This window comes from Pleurodeles waltl, chromosome 12, assembly GCF_031143425.1.
Source record: "Pleurodeles waltl isolate 20211129_DDA chromosome 12, aPleWal1.hap1.20221129, whole genome shotgun sequence".
Taxonomy (NCBI): Eukaryota; Metazoa; Chordata; class Amphibia; order Caudata; family Salamandridae; genus Pleurodeles; species Pleurodeles waltl.
Genome location: NC_090451.1, coordinates 539,930,248 through 539,955,575, shown reverse-complemented (window position 1 = coordinate 539,955,575; position 25,328 = coordinate 539,930,248). Strand labels below are relative to the sequence as shown.

General features: G+C 42.1%; 1 protein-coding gene across 1 annotated transcript in view; it reads left to right on the top strand.

Moving 5' to 3' along the window:
- RANBP10 (RAN binding protein 10) overlaps positions 1-25,328 on the top strand; it is a 557,257-nt gene that overhangs the window by 248,162 nt on the left and 283,767 nt on the right. The window contains exon 4 of the mRNA XM_069217570.1: positions 119-286. Within this exon, the coding sequence (XP_069073671.1) occupies positions 119-286 (168 nt within the window). The remainder of the gene's footprint in view (positions 1-118; positions 287-25,328) is intronic.

The following is a 25,328-nucleotide window of genomic DNA, read 5'->3' as shown; positions in this document are numbered from 1 at the left end:
TGTCTTTAAGCTGTTCGATGCACACAGTGGGTTAATAGCTTTCATCCCATCCATACCTTCCAATCCAAAACCCCAGCTCATCCTCCGAGAATTGTTATATCATCTCTTTTCTTTCCAGGTTGGGACAAACATTCATATGGTTACCATGGTGACGATGGGCACTCCTTCTGTTCCTCTGGAACTGGTCAGCCTTATGGCCCAACTTTCACCACCGGAGATGTGATTGGCTGTTGTGTGAACCTTATCAACAACACCTGCTTTTATACAAAGAATGGCCATAGCTTAGGTATGTAAACATTTCTCGTCTGCTGTATTACCAAATCTGTAAAACTAAATGTTTCTATCTACTGAAAATCAGTGTTTTCCCTCTCACACATTAACTTTTGGTTTATTGATATAACTGTCTTCCTACCCCTAATCCCTCCCCTGATTTTCTCGTGCTGTTCTCTTTGTATCCTTGCTAACTTCTTCTGATCCTTTAAAATGTTTCAGCTCTTCAGCCAACCTCCTGATCTCCCTCAACATTCTCTAATCTCTTAAAACACAAAGGATTCTAGGCAGTAGTTCATCCTGTTTGTTATATTAGTATTTAGAATGTCTGCTTTAAACAATTATCTTTTTATCTTTTGTCTTCCATATTGACTGGCTAAAAATGATATGCAGGTCAGAGCTAGAAAGCACTTTTTATGACTATTTTCGGTAAAGGTTGAAGCTCTGACAAAATTACTTGAGGCACTGACAATTATGTGAATATACCTCTTCTCATAAGGGCTCTTTACCTAGAGGATCCACAAAAGACTTAGGATCTCATCTCTCACTCAACAGACCCACTGATGTTGAAAAGTTGAAGGGATGCCAACACACCCAGCTAGCATTGTGTATTCTTCCCATGGAGTTAAGAGTCCCAGCCAGAGCTAGTCATTAGTTGCTGGTGGATCCTAAGCAGGAGGAAACCCTTGTCCTCCAGTGACTCACTAGAGTGTTCCACAAAACCTGGAAGAATTTCTGAAAAATATTTTCTAGTCTGTTTAGTTATTTCATCACTATTTGCTCTGTTGTTGATTTCACATTTTGTTTTAGGTATTACTTTGTGAATGTTGTATGTGGAATTCATATCCCAAATCCTTTTGGAAACGTAAGTAAAAAAAGACTTTGGGTGTATCATGTAAAATTGCTGGCTTCGCAATTGAAGAAACGTGAGCGGGATGTAAGTGCTAGAACTTTACCTACGCTCCATTTTCTTCATATGACAGCATCTGTTTTAACATATCAGGAGGAAATCCTCAAAAATTATCAACAAAATGTCAAAACAAGCCAGTGAAAAATGACTGACGAGCAGCTGTTCTCCGGTCAGCGCTGGCTGGCTTTGAAAGAAAAGAACTAACATCAACGCACCTGGGTGGTGCCTATATACGAACAGCAATGTCACTTTTGGAGCGCACAACACACGTGGAGCCGATCGATGTCACCTATCGGCACACGGGTTCTGCTTACAATAATTTTCCGTAACTAGTCTAACGCCTGGGAAATTCAACAGTGAGGAATCTGCAGCTAGAAGTCTCTAATACATAGGGATGGTTCATCAATGTTAGTGGATGCAACTCAAAAGCACACAGGCTGTATTACAGCCAGTTCCTTTTTAATTGTTTTATTATGGAAATGGGGTAACCTTCAACCCATGCAGGATTCAAGCCCTGCATAACCTTTCATCAGCCAGCCAGTCAGTCTGTGGTGGACCCGAACCTTATCTGCCTGTGGTGTCAGGAGCATGACCATAACTCAAGTCGTACACCGATTACCTTACCATGCACCTGAAGACTTTGAGGGAACAGTCTGTTTAGCTCATGTGGCCCGTGCAAATAGAGCTCTCGGTTGAGAGGAAGGTCCTGGGACCAGTTGCAGAGCCCAAAGTTGTGATTGTCCCACTCCAGGTCCTCAGTACAGTTGGGTAGTCGAGGCACAAGAAGACAAAGAGGTCTCTGACTTTGCCTCGTCCATCAGCTGATGAGATGAAGGAGCGTCAACATTCAGGGCCTGGTTCTTTGGAGCCTGGGTCGACTCTACGCCTCCCCAACTTTCTGGGAGCTGGAGCTATTCCCACCAAACTGAAAGAGTTTTATGAGGCCATGCATCTCATCTTTTTAGCAGCCCGACCCTTCAGACTCACCTTCGGGCCCTGCGGCATCAGAATGGTGCCCTATCTGGTTCCGAGCCGGTGGCTTCTGCCTTGGCTTCATTTGGCCCCCAGGGATCCATTTTTGGATCAGGATTTGCACAGGTCATACCAACTTGACCTTTCCCGGCCCTGAAGTCGATGTTCCCACCGACACTGGCATGACCCTTGCTTCCCAGGTTAGAGCCTAAGCCCTCTTCCCTTGGTCTAGGCTTCGGAAAGGAATGGGTGTGGTCGCTGGACTCTGCAGAATACCAGCCCTTCAGAGAAGACCCCACTATGGACTGGTGTGAGGACCTAGGTGAAGTCAATGTACTGAATATGTCTCCAGCTATAGGTCTGCTATCTCACCCTACTGAGGCTACGGAGGAGAAAGCTTCATATGCGATGGTGGTGCGGAGGGCTGCTGAGGTCCTTGACCTTCAGCTGCCCTCAGTGGCAGGCAAGACTAACATCTTGGCAGAGTTGTTACAATGGGGCATTTCCACTTCCAAACCCTTAATCCTGTTCAATGATGCCCTTGCTGATGCCTTGTTGATGACTTGATCCAAACCCAAGTTGGGGTTCCTGTGAATAGGAGTATAATCTGCTGCCACCACTCTGCCCAAGGGGATCTAAACTTCTTCACCCAGCTTTCTACCTAGGAGAGCTTGGTGGTCCAAGTATCAACATCTCAAGGTGCATTTCCTACTGCCTGCTGAATAGGGAATCCAAAAGGCTGGAATCTTTGGGGAGGAAGTTGTTTTGTTTCTTCCAGCCTTACTTTGTGGTCTGGGAATAGTGCCAGCCTTTTGTTCCATTACTCCCACACTTTGTGGGACACTGTTGCACACGTTGTGCCACTGATCCTGGAGGAGGCCCAGGCCATACTCCCCCAGGCTGTTGCCTTTCAGAGGGATGCAGCAGAGTTCACAATACAATGTGTACTTCACACTACAGACTTACTGGGCACTGCGGTTTCATTGACAGTGGCCCTGATATGGCCTGTGTATATATTCAAAGTTAAGGAATCTACAGCTAGAGGTCTCTGTCAGATGAAAAAGTTACTTAAGGTAAGTAACGCCTTATCTGGTAGAGACTGTATCTAGCCACAAATTTCTTACCAACCCACCCATCCTCTTCACTCTACAAACGGATTTCTTGTGATAGGGTTGATCTCTTTCAGGACCCTAGTTGTTCACAAACCAGTGGTCAGTGCACTTTATGGCTCCATGCTTCTGGCATGGAAAGTCATAAAAGTAACTGACGTCCGCGCGCATGGGTGTCGCCTATATGGGAACTGTGACTTCACTTCTGGCGGGGACACCAACGTAGGTGGAGCTGATCCACACCACCTACCGGTGTGCAGGGGTACTGCTCACAAAAATCTTCTGGATCTAGTCTGATGCCTGGGAAATTCAAAGGTACGGAATCTGCAACTCAACATAGTCTTGACCATATAAGGCGTCACTCAAAGTGAGTAACTTCTTCTTCATTGTTCATCAGCTCGTAATGGCCCATTGGAACAATATAATAGTCTCCACTGAAATGTAAGCTTAGTGATTACGTTTAAAGAAGTTTAAGGGGAAAATACAATATTTTAGTTGATGTAACACATTTTCAACAAAAAACTAATAGTGTACATTGCTCAGGAAAAGAAAAATAATTTAACATGAACATAAATAAATCAATGCAAACCAACTGTAATGTAGCATTTGTTTTATTTAGAATATTTAAGCAAATTGAGCAAGCATACCCAAGCTATAAACAGTTTGGTAAACCATACATTGGGGTTAACATGTATACATAATGAATAAAAGATGGTATATTGCAAGTAATCAATACAAAGCAGCGACCATGTATTAGCTGGGTTTCAGATGTTGAACCATTAGTGTACTTGCCATGTATTTGCATTTACGTTTGTACTTGTTCCTGTGCTGCCTATTTCTTTTGGCATATAGACATCCCATATACATCATACAGCTTTACTACAATACTCATTTAAGACTGACAATGTATGAAATAGATGCAACACACTAGGTGCCAGGTGAGAAGGGGTGCAACCTACTGTATTCACCAAGTAATTTTCACAATCAGTATCATAATCATTTTTTTTGTACTATCTAATCTAGTACATAGCCATTCATCCCTTTGTCACAGGAGATTTGGGTCATGCATCCTCCTGGGTGATTCATGAGTTTCCATAGAGTAGCATAGGAGAACAAACAGTGGAAATAGACCTGCAGTAGACCTAATGGTGTTTGCCAGCACTTCAGACAACATCTCACCACCAATAAGCTCATCAAAGGTCATGATCACACCAAATGCAAAACATTGCCAGCTTTTGCTTTGCAGTGGGCATGTGTATCATGCTTGTTACGGTGGTATCTGTGCAATTGACGACATAGTATATCAGTGTATACATTTAAATAAATATGTATATTTAGATTTTAAAAATCGCATCTTACAGTTTTCTATTATATTTATTCGAACTGTTCATTGCTTCTTAATTTGTTAAAATCCTTTTTACCCTGTCTCCTTTGCTGCTGTTCCACAGTGCCTCATATATCTATATCTATTATTAATAATATATATACATATAATAATATATAAATAGTAGGTAGATCTAGTTAGGACCAGGTTTCCATAGGAAAAGTGTAATTTGTTTTAGCAATAACTTTGGCACTGCTTGAGGAATCTTCACAATATTTTCAACATTAATATGGCAGTCGGTTCAGTTGCTGACTTGAAAGGTTTGGTGTGGTCCGTCAAGCAGGGGCTGAGAAAAAAAAGGGGGGGGGGGGGTGGATGCCAAAATGTGTTTTCCCCATGCATTTCCCCCAATGTCTTTAGACATGTCTGCAGCCCAAACCACTAAACGGAATTGCACCAAATTTGTCAGGAAGCTAGATCTGTGAGTACACAGATTTTTTAGTTGGGGTTTGGTGTAAATCTGTTCAGTAAAAAAAGGTATTGAAGGTTAGAAAATAAAGATATATAGCGATGCGGATCCGGGTAGGGTCCTGATTGGATGGCGGCAACCTGATAGAAAGTTTCGGCGCCATTTTGTTTGCATCGGATGGGGGGGTGGAAAAAGAAGAGTGCAGAAAAATCAAAGGGGTCAGGTACAGGTAATCCTGACCCCATAGGCACATAGGAGTCTTGTGGGCAAAAAATTGGCCAGTTTTTTAGGTTTCTTTTTTGGCCGACCTGTGGATCCGCAGTGTGTTTCAGCACAGCCACCTGTGTAAATTTGCGGAAGATTCACTGATCCAGAGAAAAATGGAAAAAAACCACCCACTGAATCCCAACCCCATGTGGTGCGCAGCTTGGGTTTGGGTGCATGCAGCAGAGTTGGCTTCAGGACCTGGCCCTGTGGCCAAACCACCACCGTGCACGGCCAAAGGCTGAGCACAGTAGTGGTTATATAAGCAGGTGTGCTAAAAAAAAACAAAAAAAAAAACATAGAAATTTACTTTAAAAAAATCAAACGTTGCAGGGACATAATAGTTAGGTTCTGAATTTACCTGCGCACAACCATAGAACTTCAACAGTTATAGTTACGTTTAATTCAAGTAACTGTAACTCCCGCCCTCCTGACGCACAGCTAGTTATTATACATTGATGACACCTTCCATGGCATTATTGCTATTATCACTGCAACTTTTGCAATAAAATTATTGATAAAAAAACTGTGCATTGCGGGAGCACAAGTTATAGTTTCCTTATGGTGCGAGCTATAGTTACTTAAGAAAATGTCACGAGGTCCTTTCCTCGGGAACTGTACGTTGCTGAACAAAAGGCCCACCTCCCGGCATCACCAACTCAGAAAGCTATTATAGCACAGAGTTATGGTGAAGCCAGTCAGGGCGAGGGGGGAGGGAATTAGGGAAGGGAACAGCAGGGAGAGAGAGATCTGAAAAGGAAAGGTTAGAACAATATGCATTTACTCATTCATAGAAAATGTAAATCATTTATAGACTCTTGACTAAATGTGTCTCCGAGATATCAGGTGGAGACCTCTTCTGAAATGCGGGCGAAGCCCCTTGTAAAACACAACCTCAGATTCAAGAGATGGCAAGAACGTTGCATTATGATTTTACACAGAATATCAATCTTGTAACATTTATGTATTCACAACATAAACCTTTGATCATGACTTAGAAAATCTCAAAGACTTAAGTATGTTTTTTCATATCTTAAGTTATTCAAAGAGCAATGAAAACTTTGGTTCATCGCCAAAATACTTTCACATTCATAATAATAAATGTCAAAAGGTTTTACTCATTAAAACCTAAAGCGCCTTACTTAATAACACCAGAAAGCGCTTTTACTCAAGTTGTCTAAATCACTTAGATCATTGTGCCAAGAACCTTTTCCTTCCGGGAGTTGAAGCGCTTTATATCTGGGAACTGAAGCGCCTGAATTATCATGCCCAGATCGCTTTACGTCTGAGAACTGAAGCGCTTGGAATCACTGAGCCAAAAGAGCGCTTTAGATCTGTGAACGGAAACACCTTGAATTACGTGTGCACAAACCGCGTTATCTCTGTGAACTGAAACACTTTGAATCACTGAGCCCAAAAAGCGCTTTACATCTGTGAACAGAAACACCATAAATTACATGTGCATGTTATCTTGACCTCGTTTTTGGATGCACCATGGACTTTGTTTAGACGATGCTCTGCCATTCAGAAACTCTGGACCTTTCCAGAGAAACCTCCACGAGGTCTGGCTGCATCGAAGTCTTCAAGTTAGTGAGCAACGTGCTTGGGTGTGGCTGGGCTTTATAGGCCTGCCACACCCCAAGATGGCTGCTGCCTCTAAAAACATGGGAAATGTAGTCCCTTCGTAGGATAGCACTGATAAGTGCATCTTGTCCACCAATACCCTGAACCTGCAGCTATGTGAGCTTTACCACAGGGCAGACGACGCTGATGGCCATTCTTGGAACAAGCGGGGATGACCATTGGTGCGCATAAAGCGCTGCAGAGTTGCGCAGCGGAATTTCGGGCAAACGTCCTGGACCGCACCTGGCCTTATTCCTGACAGATAACCACAACTATAGCTGCTGAATTTCTATGGTTTTGTGCGAGTGAATGCAGAACCTAAGTATAACATCCCTGTAACCTTTGTTTTTTTTAGTGAAAAATATAATATATATATTCACTGAAAGGTTCAGTGACATTATAGTTGGGTTCTGAATTTACTCGTACCAAACCGTAGAATTTCAGCAGTTAGTTACCTGAGCTAACTTGCGCTCCCGTAATGCACTGCTTATGACCTCACGTATTACATCACTCATGACATGGTCAGTGACATCACTGATGACACCTCTGATGACATCATCCACATAAACAGTCATACACCCACACATTTGCTGATACAAACTTGTATATATACACTCACACCTACTCATATCTTTATCCAGAGACGCATAAAAGTAGTGATATACATTCATTCAGTCAAACAACCACTGACACAACCACTCACTGACCCATACACTACTAGCCAAGGTATTCACAGATTCATATAGTTACTTGCACACCCACTCATAACCCCTTACACTCACTCACTCACACACCCATACAATAACTCATGCAGCCCAGTAATAGATCACTCATCTAGTGACACATCCAGTCAATCGGCTGTAGAAACACTAACACCCACACACTCACCCATACAGTCACTGACTAATCAGTACAGTCACTTACACACACACACACACACACTCACTCAACTATACAACTATCCACACACCAACTCACTCACATGAACAGGCACTCACATACCCACTCAGTCACCCATGCAGCTACTCACACAGCCACTAACTGACCAACACACGCTCTGACATGTCCACTCACTATCCTATATAAAAACTGACACCCACCCAATTTAGGATGCAGCCACTCATACACCCACTGACTCACCCACACACACTCAGTGACACTGCCACTCAATTATACTGACAAACATTCAGACACTCACTAACTCACCCATACATTCACTAACTCGCCCATACAGTGACACAAATTCACTTACCCAGACAACCACTCTCACAGCCACTGTTTCACACCTAACGCCACACACAGACCCACTCACTAAATGAAATGCAAAGGCTCACACAGTCACTTGCTCACCCATTCAGAAACTTACACATCCATTCAGTCTTCTATAAAGCAAATGATTCAACCACTAATTCACCCACTCACACATCGATACAACCACTTACACTCACTGGATGATGTCATCAGTGATGTCACTGACCATGTCATGAGTGATGTAATATGTGAGGTCCTAAGCAGTGCATTATGGGAGCGCAAGTTAGTTATTTCAGGTAACTACAACTGCTGAATTCTCTACAGTTTTGTACGACTAAATTCAGAACATAACTGTAACGTCCATGTAACCTTTGTTCTTCTCGGTGAATTTCTATGTTTTTTTAACGCATAATAATTTTCGTTACTATACTAACCACCTCCATGCACAGCCTTAGGCTGTGCATGGTGGCAGTAGGCCAGGCCCTGTGGCCAACCTCCTATAATCACCCACCCTTACAACCTGCACGGCCTTCACCCATGTACCCATGTGGAGGTTGCCCACAAGACCTGGCCTGCAGGCAGACCCTGCAGCCAACCTCCCAAACCACCCACCCCATGTTGCGCATTGCCCTTTGGCCATGCATGGTGTGAGTTGTCCACAACCTTTCTGGGTGTGAGAATAGGTCTGATAGGGTGCATCTGGGGTTGAGAGTGGCTGTCAGATTGTCTGGGTGTAAGTGCATACATCAGTGTTTTAGTGGGTGCGTCAGTGAGTGCGCAGGTCTGAGTGGGTGCATGAGGGTGTCAGGTCTGTGAGTGGGTGTGTGACAATTTGAGGAGGTGTGTAATTATCTGACTGGGTGCGTGAGGGTCTGACTGGGGCTCTGAGTGCATGAGGCTCTGAACGGGTCTGTGAGTGGGTGCGTGAGTGTCTGAGTGGGTGTGAATGGGAATTGATTGAAAGAAAGGGAGAGAGAGTTTTTTTAGGCTTTGATGTCTGATATACTTAGAATGAGATATTCTATCCAATTTAAACTGGAAAATGTATATTATTTAAAAAAATATATATATTTAATAAAAAAAAAAAGAAGAAATAAGAAATGGTAATGAGTCCAGCTGACTTGAACCCCCAAAGCTCAGTGTGAAGGTCGCAGCTACGTTTTTAAAAAAAAAATCATTTTTTGCCCTTTATGGGCTTTCTGGGACCACGAGGGAGCCTGCAAGGACACCTCTATGGTCCCTACATATTTTTTTTTTATTTACTTTTTTAAATTTTTTTTAATCTATAATAAAATGCCCTTATGGGCTACCTGGCACTGCAGGGGACCCCCTTTCTATTTTTTTGAAGATTTGCCCCAAGGGGTCGTGGTCCTCAGGGCGCGGGGTGGGCCATCGGGCCTTCCCTACTTATTAAAAAACATTTTTGCCCCTGCCCCTAATTTAGAGGTGGCGGTTCCTAGGGCTTACTAAAGCCCAAGGAAGGGTGCGTGAGTGCCTCCCTCCTCTATGATGCCCCCGGGACCTGGCCCACCTGGGAACAATTAGATGAAAATTCAACAGATCCATTTGCGGATTTTTTTTTTTTATTTTTTAAATGCTTTTTAGCCCTGGCGGGGTCCCTCAGGGTCCCCAGTACCAGGGCAAGGGGGTCAGGATGACTCAACCCCCTGACCACTGTTTTTTTTTTTTTTTTCATCTTCCGGGGACTCGGCTGAAGCTGAATCCCAAGATGGCTGCCAACACTTCCTTGCTGAAGTGTTGGCAGCCAATCAGATATCAGCGCAGGGAAAGTTTCATCTTCGGAAGATCCGCGTCTCTATATATCTATATTTTTTGGTCTTAAATTTCTCTCAAACTACTTAAAGAATTAGCACCAAATCGCAAAAAGCGTGATCTGAGTTACAGAATGTAACCTTGTGCCAAATTTGGTGTAATTCCATTCAGTGGTTGGCGTGTCTAAGGGTCCTGTGGAAAAATGAATGATTAAGACCTGTTTCGGGGACTCCCCTCTCCCCGTTTTCTCTGCCCCCAATTAACATATCACCCCTAAACTTTCAAGATAGAAGGTGAACTTAGCAAAGAATACGTTTTGAAACTTTCCTGAAGATTAGTCAAGCGGCACCAGAGTTCTAGGTAAAACAAAAAATTCTCTTTCTATAGAAATTAGTTCCTAACTATAACTACCTAGTGGCGAACGCTCAGTAGCTCCATTCAGTAGCTTTAGAGAAATTAAAGGAAAACCAAATTTGTATATGTAGAGGCATAAACACTTTGCAAATCCTCCCGATCTTGTGGTGAGATCTGATTGGCTGTCAACACTTCAACCAGGAAGTGTTGGCAGCCATTTTGAGACTTGGCTTCAGCCGAGTCTCAAAAACAAATGTAAAAAGAAAAGGAGGCAGTGTACATTTACCCTAACATCCTAGCCTTGGTGCAGGGGTCACCCTAGTGACTTCACCAGGGCCCGAAAAAAGCATTTTTTTAAAAATTCATGGCAAAATTTGAGATAATTCGCAAATTTTCCCATAAATTTTTTTTTAAAAAAAACATGTGCTTGCTTTTACGGTTGCCCCTAGGTGGACCAGGCCTCGATGACATATAATTAAGGAAAAGCCCTCTGGACCACTGCCTCCTCAGGGCTACATGTAAAATAAATGTGGGGTTCTGCATGTCCCTAGGCCTAGGAGACCCCCACCTCCCTGGGTGAGTTGAAATTCACATGTTATAGTTAGTTATTTCAAGTAACTATAAGGTGCGCCCCTGAGCTAACAGTAACTTGCGCCCTCGCCATACACTGCTAATCACCTCATGACATCTTAGATAACATCAGTGATAATATGTGTAATATTTGCAGTAAAATATTTGAGCAAAAACTGTGCAATTAAATAAGCTTTGTTCGACAGACTTTGCCATAAAAGCATACATACAGGAAACAAAATCAATACATTAACCACGAACCAAACATATAAGTAAAGCATTAAGACTCTGCTAGAATGGATAGTTTTGAGACAAAAAAAACCTGTAAAATACAGTGTTTTGTAATTAAAAACTGTGCAAAAAATATTAAAAGGAAAATAAAATACTTATATATAGATGCACATTAACTGTTCAGAATAATATCATAAAAAACAAGGAATAAAACAGTAAAAATTATTAATATCACGCAGCAGGTTGCATGTGGCAATAGTTATAGAATTTACTTCAGTCGCTAGCAAAATGTATTATTTTTCTGTGTCTCAGGATAGCCCATACTAGTTAAGATGTGATGTTACAGATGTATATGGTTGGCAAAGACTGTAGGAACACATAAGCTGGTTGACATTGTCTCAAGTTCATGGATCTCATTAATGGCAGCAATAGTATCTTTCTTGGTGAGTTATACAGTGAGCAGAATAGAATCTTATGGGAAGAACTTTGGTCAGTGGCCATGTCACACGGGCATTTGTCCATAGGCCTCGACCAGTCGTTTATGGTTGGAAAACTCACCAAGTGATGAAAAAGATCTAACCTAAACCTGGTCAAAACGAATCTGTGCTGTTCGTTGCTCACCTCCTTTAGAGATAGTTGCATCCCAGGTGAGGTTAAGATCAGCTGGTTTTCAAGAGCACTTGGTTTAAGCAGTTCAGTGGTTAGACTTAGTTCCTCTAGATGTGACAAGCAGTCTTTCTCTAGTTTTTTCTACTGACAGTTCGTAGTGTTTCTGGGTTATAGTAGTAGTCTGGGTGTCCTAGATCACTTATTTTGTTATATATTCCAACCATTTTACTTTTCCTACATTAGAGGGCCTGAGGCAATCTCTTGGTTCAGCTTTGTATACTCACAAGTCCATATCTTGTGCCATAGCAAGATCGGTTGGGTTTTGACTAGGTTTAAAATTGGCGGGACCCCTAATTCCGAGTGGCATACGTGTGATGGACTACTATGTGGGAGAGAAAAAAGATACTTCAGGAAGGAGTTCTCTATCAACTGTAGGGAGACATTGTTTACATCCCCCAAAGGTCAGCCATGTACATGGCTTTTGACATAAATGTTACCTTAGACACTGTTAGTATCTCCCTTGGGGGTTTCTTACAAACCTTGCAAGCAAAATTGCATAAGGCTGCAATAGTTATCTGGAAATGTAGCCCTCTGGTTCTAATTACCACTTGCCACGTCCCTTTTGCGTCAAACATGAGCCCCAGGTAGGAAAAAGACGTAACGTAATCTATTCTGGTGTCTTTTATCATGAGACTGGGAGTTTTTGGGAACACGTTCCCGCACAACTGTGCACTCTAAATGTATAGGGCATGGGCGCAAGTTATAGTTACCTTAGGGCACAAGTTATGGCTACTTGAAATAACTATAACAAATGAATTTCTATGGTTTTGTATGTTATAAATGTGAGCCTAAATATAACGTCATTGTAACCTTTGTTGTTTTTTTTTTTAAGTGAATTTGTTTTTTTTATTTCTATTTCCTAACTATAACGTCCCTGTAAACTTTGTTTTTGAGTGCATATATATATATATATATATATATATGTGTGTGTATTTGTATTTATATATTTAGTTATATATTTACTTTTGTTTATATATGTTTATTTATAGTTTACCTAACTACCCAGTGATTACCTTTCATAAAGCACACTCAATGAGAGACTCCTTGATGTAGAGCAGTCCAGAAATACAAAGAAACACCAATTGGCTGCAGCCAAGGAAGGGCTTCCTTAAGTGTCAAAATGCACATCCTGTAAATTTGGTTTAGATATGGAGGAAATGAAAACACGATCCTATAGAAAGCCGAAAGCCATCAAGGGATCACATCATTGCAAAAAAGGTGTTGCAATGGAAGTATGGCGTGAGTTATGTAGGCAGCACCTAGCTACAGATGCACAAGATAATTCTCCAGCATCTAAAAACAAGGACTGGTCTTACCCAGTGGTGGGACTTGTATATGAAGTGCATAAAAATGATGTGAATAGTTTGAGATACTAAGTGATATATGCAGTGCCAGTAGGGATTAGAGGAGGTGATAGAGAGAGAAACTTGACAGTTGGAGAGCGGGTATATTGTGCTTTTAGACAGCAAAATAACAAAGGGCCTCAACACAAAGGAAGTGTTATACAAATTTATGTAGCAGGAGGTAACTATAGGAGACTGGTTTCTTTAGTGGTGAAAGAGACATGTGAGATTTCATATATATGTTTCTTCAATAATCAAATGGGGGAGTTAAATTTAGGAAGCCTATGAGAACAACCAATAGACATTGTGTAGTGCAGTAGGAAGTTACACTTATTAAAGTTAACAGAGCAGGGCAGACTATGGGGTGATATGTGATGAATACCCACTGGGACGTAATATCTGACATCTCAAGTTACTGAAGATAATCATAAGTATTCACTGGCACACAAAAATAACTCACTTGGGTGAGATTTAAGTGCACAAAATATGTGAAACTAACCCAATATCCAATGATGTGAGAATGAATGTTTAAGGAAGGGCAATAGTAGTCAAAAGTGATTAGAAAGTTACAAAGTAATGTTGGGGGTCAAGTGATAAAGTTTTGATTCAGATACTACCTTATTCCTATGCTCCAGATTTGCTAGGCATTGAAAATAAAATGGTGATTATAGGAACGGAAGTGATCATGACTCCGCCCCCCCATGTTTGAATTTTGCTTGATACTCGATAATACACTTTATTAGCTGTGTTTTTTTTTTTTTTTTAATAAATTCTAAAATCGTGACTGGAATATGATACTTTTGATGATGTTTATGAACAGGGGAGGCCCCCCGCTATGGTGGTGGAGGATCGCCCCACTGCTAATAAGGCAGCAGAAAAATAAAATTATATTACATTATTTTATTTCTCTGCTGTCTAGAGTGGGGTGGGGCCAGCATCCTCCGCGTCAGAAGGGAGGCAGGCTAGTGGTGCACTCTAAGTGCCCATGTCAGTTTGTCTGGCCGCCTGAAACTGGCCAAACTGACATGCACACTTAGAACGCTCCACCCTAGCAGTATTTCACAGCAGGGTGAAGACCAAGGGCAGGCTCCCACTCCCTCCCTGAGCGGCACATCAGCCCGCTCAGGCAACCCCGTGCTTCTTTCATGCTGTGTAACAGCATGAGAGAAGCTTCTGGATTGGATTGGATTGGGTGGGGAGGGGAGCAAAGGAAGCACCGAGGCGGTGGAGCGGCAGAGGCGAGGTGGCAGGTGCATATTTTTATTTTTATTTTCCCTCACCCCGCTCCACCAGCTACTTCACCAGCTCTGGCTGCTGTCAGCGTTACTGTTTGAGATTGTTCAAACCAATTAATTATGCTCGAAATGCTAAGTTGCATGAAAGAAAATGTATATATGGAGTACATATGTTTTTAAACAGGGAAAGGTGAACAGTCTTTTTGTTTTTGTTAATCACATGGGAAAGTTAAATATCGGTAAATGGCATTGTGCATCTGTGATCAAGGCCAATTAGTGGCCGAAACCAATCATGGCGCAGTAGCAAACATTAAGCTATGGTGGTGACAAGAATGCGGTCTGCACCTGGTTCTTTGGAGTGTGTGACAAGGCATGAGTTCATATATATTTATTTATTTATTTTTATATATATATATGTATTTATATGTATATATGGATACATATACATATTCATATATTTGATACATAGATGTATGTATATATTTGTGTGTGTGTGTGTGTATATATATATATATATATCACCTGCAAACAAAGCAAAACAGACACCAAAACACACTGGTTGTGGTTCCGCCTGCTTTTTTGCCATACTTTTGGATTGACTTTTTCCAAATCAGTTCACATTTAAACACCGCTGAAGTGCATGTTACCCTTTTCGCTGAAGGCTGCGACTTAATTGCCTGGCAAAGTGTGCTGATTTTATTGGCCCTGCCCAACCTTGCACCACCACTGTAGGGCGGAAAGGCCGACAAGGCCTTGGAGCTTGGATGGTTATAGTAAGGACCTAGTTTTTATACAAAAAGCGTTTTTTTACTTGCCTACATCTGCAAAGTTTTGGGGTGATCTGTCATGCGGGAGCCTAGTAAAAAGGGGGGGTCCCAAAACATGTTTTCTCCATGTTATTTCCCATAGGGATTTTGAATAGTAATCGTGCCTGATCCTCCGCATAGAACTACACCAAATTTGGCAGAAAACGAGCTCTTGGTGTAGACAGTGCCCTTTTTGTTACTTGTTAGACTGTGCTCCAGCCGAGTCCCAGGAAAAAAAGGTAAAAAAAAAAGTGAAGGGTAGGGGGACACCCTTACCTATTTTCTCTGACGATGGAGTTCCAAAGGGACCTCCCCCCACCCAGGGCAAAAAAGCATTTTTTGGGTAATATTTTGCCGCAAATCTGCTGCAAAAAGTACAAAAAAGAAAAAAGGCATGGTCTCCCATGCTAGTTTTCATGGAGCTCCCGGGAGGGCCAAGTCCCTGGGGCATGTTAAAATAATTACTGAAACCCCAGGGACTGTCATCTCCCTGGGGCTACTTTTTAATTATATGCGGGGGCTCCCTGTATTCTGGGGTCCACTACCACCCCAGAGACAACTTTCAATTATAGGTGGGGTCCTTGTGGCCTCCCGGCACCCCTGGGGACTGCCACCTCCCTGGGGCAAACATAGAATAAAAATGCGGGGCGCGCGGCCTACTGTAATTGAGTAGCTTTAAACTCTTGAGCTGCAGAATTCGCTTTACCAGTAGTACTGTGTCATTGAGAATAATTTTATCATTAAGTAACTTAAGAGGAGTGTACTGAAGCATCATAGTTCAGTCTAATGCTCTTGTGTTTTCCTAAAGATAATTGTTGTAAAAAGTTACATAGGAGCTTACTGTCTTATTATATTTTGCATGTATGCTTACTTCAGTTGGAGCTTTTTGCATCCGTTTACTGTCTGCATGAGTTATGATTCGTACGCTCAGTACAATTTGGGGAGCGTAAAAAAATAAAGGCAAATATCTGCTAAAACTAGAGTACAAAATGAGCTAACCATCCAGGTAAGCATCCAGGGTTTATTGTAAATAAACATGAGCAACCCCACCAAACATAAGGGGCATAGCAGACTTGAAGCAACTGCCCACAGATTTAAATGAAGTAAAACACATAATTCCCAACATTCCTAAGATACTAGATGATGTAGTTTACACTCTAAACTTAGGAAGTAGCCCATGTGCAAGGTAGAATACATCACAATTACATCGCTCCCATCTCATTTGGATATTCCAAAATTCAACACAATACGGACCTCAAGGGGAAGGTAAAAGTACTAAATATAATCACAAGGTACTTTATGGTAAATACGCAAGATAAGAAAAGTAAAACATGTAAATTATTTAAACAATAAATGTGCACCAGCAGAAAAACAAAAAAAACTCTTACAAATGAAATCTTTGCACCGTCAAGACCAGTCTTTTACTGTAGAGAAATTAACCTAGTCGTGCTGTAGGGCCCACTATCAAGTACCACAACATTTCTATTGACTTCAACAATTTTTAAAGGCTTAGTATATTAAACCTTGCCTTCCCTTCCTCTCCAGGATGTTTCACTCACACCAAGTAGCCACTCGTACCTGTCACCCCAACCCCCGATCCCTTCCAGGCTTGAGATTCTTTTTTTCATATCTCACATTGTATTTCCCCTGATACTCTTTGATACTCTTTTTCTACACATTATCTTCCTAGGTACTTGTTATCCCAGATTTCAACCATAGTTGTAAGTATGTGGAATCGGGTAGTCCTTCCTTTAAACAATCAAAAGATTATTCACAAGTAACAATATTGGGTGTAATCAGGCGACCCTGTAACATCGCTATTTTTATTTTTTTTAACACAAGCTTTAATGCGTTTTAGAAAATAGTAGTCATCCTACAACTTCAAAGATCATTTTACAGTGTAACCATGGAATATAGTTGCTGCCACATATGAATAAGCTAAGAGTCATTGATAATTACTTTTACATTAACTAACAGTTCCCTCTTTCTCCCCTTCTCCCCCTTGTAAAAGAATTACGGTGAGGCTAGGCCAATGGAGCTGAGACAAGACCATACTTATAACTGCTACAGACAACAAAGTTTACACATACTAGCGTTTCATATGTGAAAGATGCTGTGGGTGTAGGCTTGCACAGCAAGACAGCTGAGCAGTTGTGTGGGGTGGTATCAATAGGGGTAGGTATGGAGTGAAAGCACACCTTACCATGTATATTAAGGCAACATGTCTAGAGTGAGAGTTTACACATTTTGTTCCACTTCGTTTTCATCTGTTTGCCCTTTAAACTGCTCCAGTAATATATCCCATTCTAAGGAGATGGGTGTTTTTCATTAGCTTCCATATTCTTCCCTGTGCAAAGGTCCACTCTGCTAACCCCCATCTAACAACTTCCACATGCCAGTGTGCTGCTAATGGTGATGTAGGGGATTTCCAGCGCCGCATTATTAATCGTTTGGCCAGTAGCAGGGCCAGGTCTATGATGGGTGCTAATACTTTGGTTCCCTTGGGACTTGGGGAAAGGCCCACAATTCAGGAGTCTGGTGTCTGCCAATAGGAATGCCCAGTTAGATCAGTGAGTGACTGTGCAATTTCTACCCAGAATGTGAACAGTGCTGGACAACTCCGTCGCATATGTAATAAATCCGCATCTGTCTTGTGACAGTGGGAACATTCCGCTGCGGCGCCAAGAAATATTTTTTTATTCTTTGTGGGGTAAAATATACTCTGTGTAATATAGAGAATTTAATAAACTTGAATCTAGGGTTGCGAGAACACTTTTTGGGGGATTCCAGCAGAAAGCCCATTTCTTGTTTATGAAGTTGCAGGATAAATTTGTCTCCCATTTGGTTTGCAAAGTCCCCAGGGGGATCCCCAAGTGTGCCTGTAGTCCACAGTATAGGCACTATGCTAGATGTGTGCCGTGTCCCATCGTGTGTAGTGCCAGCAGGAATTCATATATATTGGGTTCCCTCCCATCTGGTGCCCAGCATTGTCTGATATAATGTAAGATGTTAGCGTGTACTAAAAATAGTGTCAGGCAATCTATGTGTATGTATGAAGGTGTCATTATCGTCCTATTCGAGAACAGTGCAGAAATTGTCAGCATTTTCTCCTGTTTCCACATACTTAATCACTGTGTTGGGACTGTCCCTTGGGTGGTTGGGAGACCATGCAGCTATACATTTGGTGCATGTGGCGTAGGCATGTTCATATAGCATAGAGTCATCCGCCAGTACGTCAATGCCACTTGTAGTAATAACGAAGTAGTTCGGGGAGCTGTTCCTGGACATGATAATCTATGTAACTCTTCATGGTTAATCGGAGCCATTGTGAAGTCTATTTCTTGCAGGTTATGGCCAGCAAGCCAGTATGCTAGCCGTTGCAGTTGTCCTAGGGGCAATAGGGGGCCACTCTGTCAGGTTCCCCAAGAGATTTTATAGTAGGACCCTGTAATCTGGGATCCTGTCTTTGCTTTGCGGCCAGTTCTGAGAATATGAGTTTCAACCATTTAATGTTAGTTGCCAGAATGCTGTAGTGGGCCAGCAACGCAAGCATAAAATCCCAGCTTAGCTTGTCAAAAGCATGATAAATGTTTTATGACAGGCAGCCATCATAGGGATAACGCTTCCATGCTGTATCCATTATGTGAAGTAAGCGGTGTATATTCAATGATGTATTACGGTTTAGAATGTAGCCGCATTGACCTATGTGGAGTAGGCATGGATGCAGAAAGAAGCAGCCGTTGTGCCAAGATTTTACTCAAAATTGTATTTTCTGTATTTAATAAAGACAAGTGCCTATGTGAGACAATTCCAAGGGTGGTTTATCAGGTTTCAGCAGGGATGTAGTTGTAGTCTACTGAGTAGTGGAGGGAAGGCTGCCTTCCTGTGAGGACGCTGTGTATAGTTTTTCTAGGTATGGGACCAGTTTATCTGCATATGTGGAATAGAACTCAATAGGAAGACCTTCAGAGCCTTTTTGGTGTTTTATAGTGGGGCATTTCCCTGGCAGTCCCATTAATTTAACCTGCTGTAATAGAGGCCCCTAAGGCTTCCCAGTCATCCGCAGACAGAAGTGTGGGGATGGTGTGACGTTCTGTGTAGAAATCTTGAAATGCAGTGTTTATTTCAAACTGTTGTCACATTGCCCAGTGTTGAGAAGTTTATTGATAGGGTAGAGGACTGGGTGAGTCAGATAAGCCTCACAAATCAGTGGTTCTTAGGAACTGTGTGCTGCTCTCAAATGGCTCTGATATGTTTGTCGTAGAGCACACCCGATGTTTGGCTGTGAGTAGGCCTGCTGGGAAGCTGTATGGGCCTGAATGTGATGGGCTCTTTTAAACTTCAGGAGTTCAAAGAGTTGGAGTCAGAGAAGCTTTGGGAGCACACCATGTAAGAAGAACACCATGTTCCCCTTTGCCTCACCCTCCGGAACACTATAAATACAACAGTTTTTATGCAGTGTTTAGTCTTCTATGTCGGCAACATTGTAACACAGAAATGTAATGTCTCTGCCGCATTCAGGGAGGAACTCCTAGCTAGATTCCACATTATCTAGTCTGATTAACTGTATTTAGAGGAGTCTGAAAGGCGGAGACATTGTGCCTCATGGCTTTCATTTTGGAGTACATAGCTGACCTGGCTGTAATTTCCTTAAAAAGCATATCCATTTTGTGGTCGTCCAGTTTGGGAGTGTTTATTGTCTGGCCTGATTCTGGGTGGTTGACAGCTTCTGAGAATAGCATTTGACAAGTCACTGGTTTGTGTAAATTGCTTTGGTGGCTAGGGAGAGTGTCTGGCATTTGTTAAAGAGGGTCAGCCTGCACAATTGGTTCACTGAGTGAGGGCCTACCCCATTGGAGGTGGTAGATACTAGGATGGTGGACTCGGAGTATGAAATCTGGTACCAATATCACTGGGATTTTGTAGCTCACTTGGTGGACAGTGAGTGATGGCACATCAGAGAAGAGTAACTGGCATCATATAGCTTTGGCATCCAGGCAGTGTGAGGGGCAGTAGGCTCTGAAGTTCCCGTAGCTTTGATAAGTGCATTCAGGTTACTCTTGATCAGCTTGTAGCTCCCTGGGTCAGATCTAAAAAGAGAATCCCCCACATTGTCCTATTTCATTTGTTCTCCTGTAATTGAAGCCATCAGCATCCCTTCATTGTCTTCAGTTTGTAGGATTCTCCCACTCCATACTATAAGAGAGAGTATTGTAGGTACGTCTAATGTGCATGTGTGGGGGAAATTAGGAGTACCCCTGAGATCATGGTCATCTTGTATGTAGGCAGCCTCCTATGGATATAAGCTGTCATGTGGGGTTGCCAGATAAGTCATTTTATGTAGTGCTGCAGCCCTCGCCCTCCTCAGTCAGGTCGAAAACTGCCATTCACTGAAAGATGAGAGGAACCATCCAAGTCCAGGAATACTTCTCATGCAGTGGTTGAAGAGTGAACACTAGGTCAGGTGGTGTGAGGGCCGTAGAGCTGGTGCCAGTGGCACACAGTAATGCATAGCATCAGGATGGTACCCTGTCTCTCTATCAGACATACTCCTGAGCATTCTTTTGCATCAACAGCCTCTAAGATGCAAGGATATTACAGAAACAGTAGTGCTTAGGTTGGGTGGTGGTATGGGGGGGGGGGGTCCACCAGTCGAACTAATTCCCATGGACTAGGACCAGACTATGTGGTGTCATCTGGTTCAGACCGAGAAAGGGCTGTGAATGAGGGCAGTTGCCTCTCACAGATAGTGGAAGGAAGACCATACCCAATCAGCTGGGACAGGACGTACATTATTGGGATGTTGTCGTCAGGAATTTCACCACATGTAGTTTCCCTGAGCTCTGTCCTTTGCTTGTTGTCTCTGGTGCTAAGAATACAATATTAGGCACAATGGTATGTACCAAGTTGTGGTGCTTCTGTGCTGAGCACACCAGCAGGCCGCTTTGAGGAGTGAGAGGTATGGATCTTGAAGAAGCTCGCAGACCAGTAGGCCATGACAGGCAAAAGAAGACTGCTCCCCTGCCTGTCCTTTACCATGATGGCATCTAGGAATTAGAATGCAGATGCTGATAGATCAATTCAGCTCTTCGGCAAAAGCAGTGCGGCTCCCCACTGCACCTAGGATGTGGAGGTTGCATCTCCTGCCAGGAGAGAGAAGATAGGAAGTCTGGAGAGCTGCGACGAGGCAGGGAACACTGTTGTGGAGCATCAACAGAGAATGGCCATCGGGGTCGGCTCATAGCACTCCCTCCCATCTCCTCACTTCTATTTGAGCCAGAATCGCATAAAATTTGACTTTGATTTTTTTTCTGCTTTTTATCTATATTTCTAATCAGGTTTGTCTTTTCCCCTGCCCACAAAGTCTTTTCTGTGTCAAAAACATCTGTCAGACAACTGTGTTATCGAGGAATGCTGTAACTGCCAAACAAACTGTAAATGGTCATCAAAACATTTTCATTCATAGGACCTTTTGCTTTGTGGTATACCTTCTTTGGGAAAATGTTCGTATCCTAAAAGCACTTTTATGTACTTTACAGAAACATTCATAATTATGTTTGCAATTGAAGCAGGCGAGTTAGTTTACAATGTAGTACGCTACCAGTAATGTTAGTTGTTTTCAAACAATAAAAGGTGAGGTTTCTCGATTTCAGTGGTAAAAGAAATAAAAAAAAAAAAAAAATACAGGCAAGCTTGCTTTAGGGCTTATTGTATTAGCTTCTTTCTACTTTCATGTCATCTCCAATAAGTGACAATTGTGGAAGCTTTGATGTCCATAAAGACAAATGAAGCTATAACATTGCTTTCCAAAATATTAAAGGGCACCTGTAGCTAATCCTGGGTAGATGTATAACTTTTTTTTTTTCATGCTCAGATGCTTCGAATTTCTGTGTATGCCCTTGAATAGGATTGTCCACATACAGACTCCTTACTGACCCACCCATCCTTCCCGCTCTGCAAACTGATTTCTATTGACAGGGACTCCCCTTAAGGGCCTTAGTTTTGATGCACCAGTAGTCTGTGTTCTTCATTCTCTGTGCTTCTGGCGTGGAAAGTTGTGAAAAGAAACTGATGTCATTTCGCCAGGTTGGGACCCATATAGTATCCGCAATGTCATATCTGGCACTGACTATGCTGACAAAAGATGTGGAGTCGATCACCACCACCTAACGGCACACAGGGGTACTTGCTTAGGAAATTCTCCAGATCCATTCTGATGCTTGGCAGAAACTCAAAGATAAGGAATCTGCAACTAGAATATGTCTCTACCAGATAAGGCTTTACTGAATGTAAGTAACTTGTTTGTTAAGCCACTGAATCTACCTCTGTAGATGGAGAAGAGGAGCAGGTGCAGGATCTGTGAGACACCAGTGTATGAGGAATGTGTGGGATCCCTGGCATCCTCATTTTGACTTGAAGAGTGGTATGTGAAGAAGCCAAATATAATTTAGACATCTGGTTCAATTACCAGTATGTGGTAATATTTATATCACACCTTTGACCAAGTATGTTTTTGTTTAGATTTTGCATAGTTTATTCCCTGTTGATATCAATCATATAAAAGACCTGTAACATAGTATCCTGCCAGATCTCTGGTACTCCCTCACTCTTTCTTTACATCTGTCACTTCCACCTGATCTATAAAATCTGAGTAGACGACTTCCTGTCCCAGCCAGCATAAGAACATGGAGTAGGATCATAAAAGAAAACTATCACAATGAAGGGACCTGCAGAGCTGCCAGCATACCACCAACTCAAAATGCTTGTCTGTCTCTCACACTTCCTCATTCAGAACATCACCAGTTGCTGCATCCCTTAACATGATAACTGCATCTCCATCATCAGGTACAACATGGAAACACTTCCCACATAGACTTTAAGCAAAGACAATACATGCTTGCTATCGCAACAGTGTAGTGCTGCATTTGGTAGTAAGTGTCATACAAATACTATTACAACACAAGAATATGATGTGAAAATATGATTTGTGGATTTCTGCATGATAAAAATGTAAAATATTAATGGCGATTGTTTCTCATAAAAGAAAAAAATAACGAATAATTAAATCTGCTACAAAGTCACACACACAGGTTTTCCTGGTAGATAACTTCTTGACTTTGCAGCATGTGCTATTGAGGGCAGCAACCAAGGGTAACGGGCCTTTTACAGCGTCCTCATTTACAAAACTCTTAAGCACAGTGCACTCTTCTGACTAATTGGGTGTTAAGAGCTGGGCATTATTACTTCTGTTACTTATTACCATTTTTACAATACCAGTGGCTTCATAGGCTGCAGCATCGCTTCTCATTTACAATGACCAGTGTTTGCTATTTAGTTGATCCCCGCTGACTTGTTGATTTTATGAGTGGTAAGTAGGTGATGACAGGGACTGTCTGGAGCATTAGTCCTTCTGAGAAACCTACACAATACACGTGGAAGAAAATAATGTTGCCTCCTAGACAACATTGTAAGCTGCTAACTCACCTATCGTACTGGTAGTTACAACAGCTTATTATGGGACTCTGTTAGGAAGTGGGGCTGCCAGTACTGCTTAATGTGGTTATCAGTGGAGGCAGTACTTCAGATCCGCTCACGCTGTGTTTCGGTTACAGAAAATCTGGTGGTCATCACAGAGTTCTGGTGCTGTTTGAAGCAGACTGGTTCACCGTTTGCTGGCAATGAACTGCAATTCCCAGCATGCACTGAACACTTCAGTGGCAATTTTGGATTAACGGGTAGAACTCTTCTTACGTTTCACAACATCCTTTGATAGGCAATCGTGCTTCATAGTTGCTGCAGCCACTACCTCTCCACTTGGATTCTAGATTTCCTTGTTAAGACCCATTGATTTCTTGAGGATTGCTTTGAAAGGGCAGTTGTATTAGAGAAGAGTATCCTGAAGTCCTATAGCTAATGAAAAAGGACTTTGACCTATTCTTTTGAACATGTATCGGGATCTTTAGAGCTGGGTTTCTATTCTATTAAGATTACCCTCTGCAGAAACAGGCAGGAATCTTAAAGTGCAATATTGCATATGTATTTATGAACGTCAAGAATAAGGTATTAGAGTTTGGGTAAGCACATATAGTAGGTAAGATTAAAGAATAACAGAATACTACTTAGATTGATTATTGTGTAGTTCTTTAGACAGCTAGTTTAAACTATAATTCATATTCCACAAGTGTCTAATGATGTATCTTGCGGTAGTGCCCATTACATAGGGAGTAATATTAGTGCTCATACATATTTGTGATACTTATTTTTTATGTAGGGTTTTTAGAAATTACCAGTCTCACATTGCAGTACAGACAGTTGGTTATACAGAGATAGTGTATGGGTACACCCATTTACAATTGCATTTAGTATCACAAATGGCATCCCATTTAAGATAGCTTTTTCCCCTGATGGTGTCATCTGTTCCATAGACCTCATTGACTAACCATAGTGATGAGGTAGAGGCTTCAGTTTTCTCTAATCCCATTTCCCTTTCCCGCTTCTACCACTGACCCTCATATTCCTTTATATATGGCATTGATGGGAGTGGGGGGGACACAGAAAATACATCGCTCCTGTTGGATCCTGTGTACCAGGTTAATGTAACCTTACACTGCTCAAAGACTTGCAGAGGATCTTACCAGTAAGGGATGCCAAGGCTTCACAGAAGTCAGGAATGGATGAAATTCAGATTTGAACTGGGTTATTAGACTACATTTCAGCTTTTGAATACTGCACTGGGCTGACCATGAGGCAGTCATCATGACTATCTCAACGGATTCAAACCCTGTGTCCAGCGGATGATCTTGGACCTCCTATTAACTAGATAGTGTTTTTGTTTTTGCATCTTACTCCTAAAATGAGGTGCACAGAATCAAAACTAAAGTAGATATGTTTACTGCAGTGGGTCAGGAAAGATCACTGTGCTAGGCCCAACCATACAGATATTCAAAATGATGACTCCATCATGCCTTTCACCAGCCTAAATTACCAATCATTGCAGTAACAGCATCATAGGTCTGTGTTCCACAATCAATTATGCTTGAGGTATAGAGGAGGCCAACATCCATCTGCAGTGGGACAACATCCACAGGCAGCAGCCGGGAAACCAGCTGCAACAGCAGACAAGGTTTTGAGGGTTCAGAGTCAGCATGCAAATGC